Source organism: Nicotiana tabacum, chromosome 20 (genome assembly GCF_000715075.1).
Source record: "Nicotiana tabacum cultivar K326 chromosome 20, ASM71507v2, whole genome shotgun sequence".
NCBI classification, from domain to species: domain Eukaryota; kingdom Viridiplantae; phylum Streptophyta; class Magnoliopsida; order Solanales; family Solanaceae; genus Nicotiana; species Nicotiana tabacum.
The window spans coordinates 54,926,634-54,938,236 of NC_134099.1; the positions used below are offsets into that span (position 1 = coordinate 54,926,634).

An 11,603-nucleotide genomic window follows, 5' to 3' on the forward strand; every position below is an offset into this window, starting at 1 on the left:
CTGATTTAAAACCTTTTAGGCATGGTGTCTAGAATGCAGAACTGATTTAATATCTTATAGGCATGGTATTCTAAAGTCAAAGTCCCCAAGGGCTTCATGGACCACGGGCAATTCTCCCACCAGAAAACCTTTTAAAGAAACATTTTGTGAATATGTTTTGGAGAGCCAGCCCCAGTGTGTCAAAGTTCAGAAGAGTCTCATGGACTCCTAGGCAATGCTCACACTAGGGGCAGGACCCTAGATGTTCTAAGAGTGGGAGTTGAAAATAGGAGATAGTTTTAAGAAAATAATTTAAGGATTTTTAGGAGGTAAGGAGCAAATATAGTCATTTCAACACTTGAGATTCAAATAAACATTCCAGCAATCAAACAGTAGCAAAACAGGATCACAATCACTTCAAGTAAAATTTCACATTACCTAGATTCAACTTAGTTTACTGGTTGTTGCTATGTGGGTATATGGACAGGTATTAAACAGAGAAATGGCATGTTGGGATCCAATTACCAATCAGACAATCAAATATAAAAGGCAGCAAAGGTTGGGAGCATCATTAATCAGAAGTTCGTTAGGGGTAAACACTTAAAACATGATAGAAAGAACATGCTAGTTGAGAAATAAGTAGACATAGGTCTATATAAGCAAACATGTAGACATGCTGAAAGCAGGAAGCACATAGATCTAGTTAAACAGAAGTAGACATGCTGATTACAGGAAATATATAGGTTTAATTAAACATAAGTAGACATGTTGATTACAGGAAAAACATAGGTTTAATTAAACATAAAAAAAGACATGTTGATTACAAGGAGCACACACATTTGATCTCATAGAAGTTTGAATTGATAGCAGAAGTGGAGGCATACCAGTTAAGAGATAGCAATAGAAGAGTGAAGCAAACAGGGTCCAAAGGTCTAGCCTTGGCTTTCAGCCGGGTAGATAGTACAACAAACAAAGAGTAGGTAGATTGTGATGGGGGATAAGAGCAAGAACTTTTGTGTGTCTTTTTATGTCTGTCTGTGTGTGTTAAAAGAAGAGTGAGACTTATATAGCATCGAGTAAAGTAAAGTAAATAAGGTAAAGCATTTTAAAAGTTAACCAATAAGGTAAAGAAACAATTAGTCAATCAATTAGGCTTAAATAAGGTAAATGATAGGTCTGATAGCCAATTAGAGTCAGAATACCAAAATCCGACAAGTAACAGGGCAATTAGTCACACTAATAAGGTAACGCTAGTAAATAGAGATCAATCTGGGGTTGGTAAGACAATTAGACCATAAATTAAGCTTAATAGGAACAATTAAGGCAAGTAGCGCCGATTAGGAGTCCCAAAATAAGGAAAGTAGACAAAATTACAGGAAGTAATAACCTCAGTAAACAAAGAAAATTTCAAACCCTAGATAGTTTATGTGATCAATCAATTACTCAAGAATAACTGGCAAATATTGAAGCGAGCAATGAAATAATCAAATAAACTAAAAACTGGAACACAGTCATGAAAGAATCACTGGAAAAAGATAATCAAACACATAGGAATTTTTAGAAAAGTTTCGCAGAAACAGACGAAGTGAAACCCTAGTTTGTAAGAACATTAAAATCAATTAGCAATAGAGAGAACATGAGATTTTAAAAGAAAACTTCCGTATAAACTCAAAACCGTTTCAGATCTACAAGGATTTGAACATATTCAAGTGCAAGAGATAAGGGTTTTGAGAAAAGGGGACGAGGTGAGTAAAACTCCAACCATAGCCACAAAGACAACAATACTCACAAACATTGATGAACAACAGGCAAGTTCATAGGGAAATGAAGAGCATAAGTCGACTCTGAGTCGAATCTCTTCGATATTCCCTCAGAAAACAGCAAGAATCGAACAACCAGTAGAGGTAATAGGTTAGATAGGGTAGCAAAACACCAAATAACCCCATAATTGGTTGGGGATCGAAGTGTTTGGGTGATTTTGGGGTGATAGTGATAAGGTTAGGGATACAGAGAGAACGGAGAAGAAAAGGGATTCAAGTGTGGCGGTCTTTGGAGAATGGGTAGGGCTTGGGGGTCGTTTGGGTTAAAAAAAGGAAAATTGGAATGTGGACCGTTGATCTCAGAGATCAACGGCCACAATTAGAGAAGGTTTGAGTTGGGTTAGATGGAGATTGGGTTATGGTTTGGGTTAGGTTTAAGTGGGCTAGGGTTTGAATTGATATTGGGCTTGGGGGGGGGCGAATTTAGATATATTAAAGGGGCTATTTGTTAAATACCCAATTTATTAATAAAATAATTTGTAAAAATAGTTAATTAAGTGATTTAAAATAATTACTTAATATTATAAAAATTTAAAAGGTTATTTTCTGTGTAGATAATGTAGTTATGCATATGTATGGGCTATTTATGCAAAATATGCAATTATAGTCTTAAAAATACAAATGTAATTATAAAAAATGCAAATAAGATATTTGAACACTTATATGAGCATGAATGATGAATTTAGATAATTAAATCATCGTAAAGTAATATGAGGGATAATTATTGAATATTTATATAATTAAAAATACATAAATAAATTGATTTAAGACCTTTTAAAATTATAGAGAAATTGTAAAAATACTTGTGCATGTTTGTAAATGCATGTACGATATTTTGAAAGTATTTATGCATATTTAAAAATATATGAGGGAAAAATTGGGTATCAACAAAGGCATAACAAAGTTTTTCGATAACACTGAATCCTAATGGGTATAGATTTATCTCGTGCTAAGGCATAACAAATTTTTATATGATTAAACTTTATAAGCCAAAAAAGGGAAATGCCACTCTTTTAAAGGCCACATCGGCCCGACTCAAGAGCCTAAGGGCCATTATTTTGTTGAGTTTGGGGATTCACCTTTGCTCAGCCGGAACCTAAGGGTTCATTCTACTCCGAGTTCGAGTAAGTACTCACTCGATTATACAGACTATACTAATCTGACTTCGACAAAATTTTCACAAGACAACAAAGTGAGTCAAAATTCTTGCAAGTTATAAAGTACACCAGAATTGTCATAAAGCAAAAGTAAAACAAAGTCTTCACAAAACAGGAATCGGAGACAAATCGGAATGAAAAGGGATTTTTCATATATGCAAAAAAGTATTTACAAAGACCACTCAGGGTCCTGCACAAAAAAATCAAAAAAGGAAAAACAAAATTCTAAGTACCTAATCTTCCCCGGGAGCATCATCTTCATCTTCTCCACTCTCGGATCCACTCACACTCCCGGAGTCATTGTAATCAGAAGAAAGTAGCACTCTAGCTTCGGCCTCGACTACTTTCGCACTCTTGATCTCGGCATCAAGGTAAAACACACGAGCATGAATCTCCTCTAGAGTCTCTCTTCGAGACTGGTATTTGGCATGCTGGGCAACACAGAATGCTCGGGCCTGAGTGGCATCAGAGATTTCCTTTGCTCGAGCATAAGAAGCTTCAGCATCAGCTCGGTAGATGGCCATGACCACCTCCGTGTCAGCATTTGTTTTTTCTGCCTCAAATGTGACCTTTGCGAGCTCGCGCGGCCAATCGAGCCTCAAGATCCTCAATTTTATTGGTGTGAGCCAAATTTTCCTTCTTCATACTTTGGAGCTGACGCTAGGTCGATGACAGTTGAGCTCGAGCAGCCTCTTTCTCTGAGTTAAGGCAATCCATGTTTTATTTCCATCCCAAAGTCTTCGCCTCCTTCATCTTGGCCTCCTCACGAAGCTGCTCGATCATTTTGGCCCTCTACTGAACCTGCAGGATTGGAATGTTAGTCGTCATTTTCATGTTAACATAACGAGCTTCCAAAAATTTACATTACCTACTCAGTCAGGTTGGTTTGCCCTTTATGAGCTGTTGTCAATTCAGCTCGGAGGTCCTTTATCTCCTCTTTATTTGCCCAATAAGAAGTTTTAAGGCATCTCTCTCCACCGTAAGCCTTTCAAGAACGGCCTCACACCGGTTCAGCTCTACCTGGGATTTAAAAAAATGTTTCCCGATGGAGCTTCAAGGCCTATAAAGAAAGATAGGAAATCAGACAAGAGGAAATAAAGACAAAAATAATAATGATAGAGGGAACTAAGGCTTACCCAGCTCAGAAGTCGATGAGCTTCATCAAATATACTCGATGCATCATCCAGATTGGAAGTATCTTTGACTCATATGAACCAACCGTGGAAAAGGTCCTCCCCTTCGTCGGCCATTCCCACGTTGAGGGTCTCCAAGGCCTGAGCTTCCTGAATTTGCACCTCGGAAAATGTGGAGAGGGGCGGCGAATCATCAATATTTATTTCCCCAAGCGAGTCACTTGAGGCGTTCTTTTCATTTTTATAGGCCTCAAAACTGGCCCCTTCAGGTACGACCACCAGTTGCCCATCACGACAGGAGGTATATTCAGCCTCCGATGACTCGGGGACTTTGCTCGAGCTGAGGCTGAACCTCTTCGATCATCACTGGCTTAGCAACCTTCAGGACCTCGGTGCTCCTCTTTCGAGCCACCAGCTCGAAGGCAGCATCTTCATTCTCCTCTTTTTTATCTCGTAGTTGCTGAACTACGTTTTTAGGCAAGGGACAGTATCTTTCTTCGGCTTGCTAGCCTTGCTCTTCTTGGGCTTTGGAGTATCGGAGGGTGCGGACCTTTTTCTCTTTTTATCCTTTGCCGGCTTTTGAGCCTCCTCCTCCTCCCCATATGGGGCCCACATGATATCATTGTCTCCGAGTTTTGTATGAAAGGAAATCAAGTGGAAATAAAAAATGAGACCTTCCAAAAAAGAGCGTCAAACACATGAAAAGAAACTTACCATGATTTTTGGCCTCCCATCGTCCATTTGCCAAGTCACGCCATGAGCACTCAGCATATGAAGAAGTCGATGCCAGTTTCTGAACCCAGCCCTCAAGGTTCGGAATTGCACCAGGCACCCAAGAGAACGTTGTGTCATTGGAAGGAACATCGATGAGAAAAAACAAAAAGAACAAAACAGTAAATGGAGGCCAAGAGCGGGGTTTGTACTTACGCTTCATGTTCCACTCTTCGGGGAATGGAATCTTCTCAACCGGAATAATGTTGGAAGTCCTCACTCGGACAAATTGGCCCATACATCCTCGGCCATTGTCCTTATCTATGCTAGAGAACAGTACCTTGGTGAACCGACGTTGAAGCCTTATTAATTTTCCTCGATAGAGACGGGGGTTATACATTCTAATGAGATGGTCGAGGGTAAAAGGCATGCCCTCAACTTTTCTCACGACGAATCTAAGCAAAATGACAATACGCTAGAAATAAGGATGGATCTGTCCTAGGGTTATTTGGTATTAGCAACGAATCGAGGATAACGGGGACCCACCGTAAAGCGATAAGTGTAAACACTTAAGAACCCTTTCACGTAAGTGGTGATGTCTTCTTTGGGGTTTGGAATTACCACCTTTTTGCCTTCCCAAATGCAATCTTTCTTCACCTGCTTAAGGTCACCCTCGGTTATCGAGCATATATATATATCGACATTGGCTCACATTGGCCAGAGATCGACGAGGGTTTCTCAACCTTGAAATCAGAAGTAAGATCACACACCTCGGGAACACACTCCTCAATGAGTGACTCTATCGACGTCTTGTCGCCGGCTGGCCGTGATGAAGAAGATTTATCTTTTTGAGGAATGGTTTTTGATGTTTTTGCCATCTTTATATGAATTCAGGGAAATAAAAGACGAGATTCGTAGTTTTGAAAAGCATTTGGTGACTGTGCAAGGATGGAGAGACTTGTTAAGAAGTGAAGAACTTTGGAGATTTGTAGAAAGACTTCAAAAACTCAAAAGGATTTTGAAGATTAGTGCAAGGAAGATTCAAAGTAAAGTTTAATGACTTGACCTATTTAAAGTACAAGAAGATTCAAAGTAAAGGAAGATGCAAAGTAACGGAAGATTCAAAGTAAAAACTAAGAAAGACTTGACCTATTTAAGGATTCACGGCGATGGTTCACAGGTACTAGTGGCCGACCAACAACTGACGCTCATTAATGATCTTGGGTATCGTACCGACGCGACGCTTAGATCACTTATGTCGCTTACGTCACAAGGGTGACATCATAACTAGTCGAAGTATAAAATCGAAGGCTCGGTTCGTTTCTTCTCGTTACACTCCAAGCAACGGGGGGACTATCTCTATACAGTTAAAATTGGACTTGTCCGATTTTTCCATTTAATCAAAGATCGTGGAATCACGTTGAGGATTAGTCTCGCAATGGATCGAGTCAGAGCACGAAGATAAGGTATCAAGCTCGAGACTCGAGGTGCTCGTTGAGATTGAGGCTAACAACGATCGAGACCGTGTATGAAAGACTTCGAACGGAGCACAATAATGAAAAGGCGAGATATCCTTAACTGGTCGAAGATCACGGCGGAAATCCCTAAACAGATCAAATTAAGGGCGGTTGTTTAGACTAATCATGGGATTTACTTATGTAATTAGAGTTATACCATAATTAGGGCACCTTACATTCATGAATTTCAAAGCAATATAATATTTCTCAGCTTACATTCTTGTTCATCAGCTTGTTGTGTCTTTAACTATTCTTGCATAACTAGCTCGAGGGTATCCGAGCTCGAGGGCTCTGTCCAAACGCTGTTTTGCTTTATATTTTTGTCAATTTGCTACACTTATCTTTACACTGATCAATTGGTATTAGGTGAAATCACATATCCTTAAAACCACATTATAAGTTTAATTATTATCCAATTTTTAGTGTAAACAATAGTATAGTTATGTGAAATATATATATAGTGTCCAATTGACATATGTTAAAGGAATATTTCTACTATCTTCATTCGGTTATTTGTTTTCTGAAGTTTGATTTCTATTAAGTTTTTTTAAAAAAAGAAATGAAAGGTCTAGCTGGTGGGTCATGGAGCGGGTAAGTAAATGGTTTTAGTGGGTGCCTTTAATTTTTTAAATAGTTGTGTAAAACAAATACCAAATATCCCCTAAAAGTGTCACGACCCCAATTTCCCTCTGTAGGATGCCGTGATGGCACTTAGTCTCTAAGACTAGATAATCCTAACAATCATAGACTAGATAATCCTAACAATCATGCGGAATATAACTAAAATAGCAAATAAACTCATAAATACTCAACACCTATATAAAATAAACTTCGATGCTCAACATATACAATTTTCCCAAAACCTGGTGATATTGAGACACAAAATCTATAATGGTATCATAGTCATCCCTGTACAACTGTATCTAATAAAAGGAGGAGAAATAGAAATAGATAGATGGTGACTTCGAGGCCTGCAGCCGTCGGCAGGTGTATCTTGAAGTCTCCAAGTTCGAACTCAATTCACTGATGCTTGGACTGGTAGGAGGTACCTAGATCTGCACGAGAGATGTGTAGAAGCATAGCGTGAATACACTACAATGATACCCAGTAAGTGCCAAGCCTAACCTCGGTAGAGTAGTGACGAGGTCAAGTCAAGGTCCTACTGGAATAAATAAGAAACTGAACGAGTGTATAACAGTGAAAGGATGATAACAATAGAAATGAGACAATGAAGGGAAAATACCGTTAATAGCTACACTAAACTAAGGCTAATAATGCATCACAGAAGAAAACAATGAAATGACACGGAACAAAACAACAAAACATAAGTGTAGAAATAGAGCGTATCAACAAGAGTCACTATCGAGGTACCGCCTCGTAGTCTCAAATCATACATCAATTCACAATCTTTCCTTATATCACCGCAGGAGTCTTACATTTAGTTTCGAAAATTATTTTTCCGAAATAGCATCCCCCATTTTAGCCCACCTTATCACACCGCATGTCTTCCAATAGTTCTCCTACTAGCTACGCGTATCAAGCCCATCTTATCTTATCGCATGCGTTTCAACCCCAAAACCTTATATCACCGCATGCGTATCAATATCATAATGTATCACAAATCACACCTCAAGTTTCCAATACCACAACTTGCCAAGAAACCAACAACAACAGTATTTTCACAATAAAGAGCCCATGGCTCAACCACAATATGCACAAGAGTCTCAACAATAACAACCGGAAATGAATAACTCAACAGAATAGTATTTAACAACTTAACACTTTTCCTCAATGTGAATAACGGTCTTTATAACTCAATAATAATTTCAACAACAAGATAAAAACAACTTCAAGTAAGAATTCAACGGTTAAATAATGAATATGGAATAAAGGAAAATAAGAACTTCGACTAAACATGTAGTGCAAGTAACAAATAAAATCCAAGATAAATAGAGCATGTGAAATAGACTAATGATGATGAAGATAACATATTAAGATTACTCAATTAAGGCATGAAAAGAATCTACATAGCTAAAACCGATAAATTTTAACATTTAGCGCGTGTACACACTCGTCGCCTTGCGTACACAGCTTTCACACATTACAATTATTATCAACAACACCAAATCCTAAGAGGTATTTTTCCCACACAAATTTAGGCAAGACACTTATCTCAAAACATGCTAACACAATCCACTAGTAGGACTTTTCCTCGATTCCAACTCCGAACAGCTCGAATCTAGCCAAAACAACTTCGTACCATAAATATAAAATATAGGAAATTTTGAATAATGAAATTATGATCTTTGCAAAGAAATAAAAAGTCAAACCCGACCCGAATCTTGGAACCCGACCAAAATTATAAGATCCGAACATCCATTCGATAACGTGTCCAACCATATAATGATTACTCAAATTCGATCTCAAATCGCCTTTCAAAACTCAAAAATTTAGTCTAGGATGTTTTTACCATTTTTTTCCTAATTTCCAACTCAAGTGCCTAATTAGATGATGAGAATAGTAATAGATTCATGAAATATAGACCAATCCGGGTTAGAATCACTTACCCCAATAATCTCCTTGAAGAACCCTCGAAAAATCGCCTGACACCAAGCTCTCTAGGTCCAAAATATGGAAAAAATGAGATGAACCCTTGTTTTTGAAGTTATATTCTACTGCCTAGTGATTTCATCTTTCAGAACGCGGAAGGTGCCTCGTGTTCGCAAAGCACAAAAATGTTGCTTCCCAAATTCCTCTTACACCAAAGAGAGAACACACTCGCGAATGCGATGATCGAACGATCCCAAGCTTCGCAAACGCGTAGACCAAACGAGTGAGGTTCCCCCAGCCTGCCTCTCTTCTTCGCGAATGCGAAAAACAAACTTCACCTGCCTCAAGGTACTCTTCGCGAACGCGAGACCTCTCTCGCGAACGCGTATAAGGACACCAGATACGAGAAAATCTGTAACTTAACAAGTTCCAAAATGCGCCAAACACAGTTCGAATCACACCCGAGACCCCCGGGACCTCAACCAAACATACCAATAAGTCCTAAAACATCGTACTAATATGCTCAAAGCGTCAAATCACATCAAACAATACTAGAACCACGAATCGCGCATCGATTCAAGCCTAATGAACTTATGAACTTCCGAATTTCAAAACTAATGTCGATTCATACCAAAACAACTCCAATTGACTTTAAATTTTACACACATGTCATAAATGACATGACGGACCTATTCCAACTTCCGAAATCAAAATCCGACCCCGATATCAATAGAGACAACTCTTGGTCAAACTTTCCAACCTTCCAAACCTTCAACTTTCTAACTTTCACCAATTTACGCCGAAACGACCTACGGACCTCCAAATCAACAACCAGACACGCTTCTAAGTCTAAAATCACCATATGGAGTTATTGGGACCGCCAAAAGTCCATTCCGGAGTCATCTACAGAAAAGTTAAATTACGGTCAGCTTTTACAACTTAAACCTCCAACTTAGGAACTATGTGTCCCATTTCACTCCGAAACTCACCCGAACCAAAACCAAATATCCTCAGTAGGTCACATAACCATATAAAACATAGAGGAGGAAATAAATAGGGGATCGAGGCTAAAATACTCAAAATGACCGTCCGGATCGATACAAAAATCATAGAATGACTTTTCAGTTAGAAAGAAAATATTGAGTGACATTTTAGTTACAAAACAAAGTAAAACGACTTTCCTAACTGATTTTCATTAGTTCAGTAACCTTCTGAGAAATCAACTCCATCATCTTGATGCCACCAAGTCAAATCACATTAATTAATAGTAAGATTGGAAAGTCCTCCATTAGGCGTACTGATTTTGCTTCACTTCGTAACGAATATTAAAATGCACCACTCAAAGTATTTTGCTATTCCTGACTCTTGGGGTTTACGAATGATGAATACGTAGCAAAGTGGGATTCCATGCATGTCAAGTTGGTATTGGGGAATAAAGTTTGGTGCTTGTTTTAATGCATAAGAAGAAAAGACCACGACACTAAAATATACTCCATTTTATAACTTCTATATCAGAAATGGGAATGAGATGCGTTCCTTATCTTATTAGAATCCTCTAGTCTACTGCTCCATATAATATACATTCCTCTAGTCGTGATATGCCTAGAACTCTATAAATATAGCTCAGTCAAAACTTCACATTCTATAAATATAGCTCAGTCAAGATCACATTCTCACCAAGCAAAAACTCAAAACTTCACATCTTTAGGAGTAGCATCAATATTCAAGATGGTTCTCCAAACTCAACTTGGGTTGAACAAGCACCAATCCTACGCTCACGAACAAAACTACTATTCCGACAGCAGCCATGGCGGCTCTATGCAAATGACAAGGCCTTCGGGCTATTCGACCTTGCCATATGATCAGTCCACTCACAATCACATGATGATGGGTCATGGTGGCCAACACCATGGCGGACCCTTTGGCGGTCATGGCCATGGCCATGGCGGACAGTATGGTAGTCATGGACGTCATGGGGCGCATATGCCCCATGACTCCACCAACTTTTCAAGCAGCACCAGTATGGTCCATAGTGATGGTGGCTATGGTAGTGGAATGCAGCAATCTGCCCATACCTCATCGACCATGAGCATGGGGTCGACGAATTATCATAGTCATGGTTATGGTGGCAGCCACCCTAGTCAGTACAGCCAGAGCCAGAAGTTCAACTGGGCTCTTAAGGATTTGGAGGAATAAATTTACGATAAATTTGATGCTATCATGTATGGTGAAAGTATGTGTGTGTTTTGGTAGTCGCTTTGGCTATATATGTAGCATAAAGAACTACTACCTAAATAAGTAATGTACTAAGCAATCTGCTGCTTTGCTTGATTATCTATGTATCCACTTTATCATTACTAAATGATAAATAATTATAAGTATGTTTATAACTAAAATGATTTGCGTGATTCTATTCAAAAGAATCGACATTCCATTGGTATTTCATGAGTGAAAATACACCATGAGTAATAGCATTTGTGTGTGTATATATATATGGGGAAAAAAATTCACTCGCACAGTCTTACTACCACCCCGAAACATATTCAACCATTGTCATTTTTACCTTTTCACTTCTTCTCTACCCTCTCTCTCTCATCTAAGCCGTTCCCCCACCCTCAGCCAAATTGAAAACTAAGGGAACCAAGTTTCAGATGGTATGAAATCCAAGATCTTCGAATGAGTGTAGTAATTCAGATGGTCATGCAATTTCTAAAATTGGGTCTACATCGTTCTATC

General features: G+C 38.7%; 1 protein-coding gene across 1 annotated transcript; it reads left to right on the top strand.

Annotated features, from left to right (window-relative positions):
- Window positions 1-10,476: 10,476 nt before the first annotated feature.
- LOC107818384 (uncharacterized) lies at window positions 10,477-11,263 on the top strand. Its single transcript, XM_016644389.2, has one exon. The coding sequence runs from the start codon at window positions 10,596-10,598 to the stop codon at window positions 11,061-11,063; it is 468 nt and encodes a 155-aa protein (XP_016499875.2). The 5' UTR covers window positions 10,477-10,595; the 3' UTR covers window positions 11,064-11,263.
- Window positions 11,264-11,603: the final 340 nt, after the last annotated feature.

Bases quoted from the DNA above. Each gene is read 5' to 3' on its own strand.
- LOC107818384 (XM_016644389.2), top strand. From the start codon at position 10,596: ATGGTTCTCCAAACTCAACTTGGGTTGAACAAGCACCAATCCTACGCT.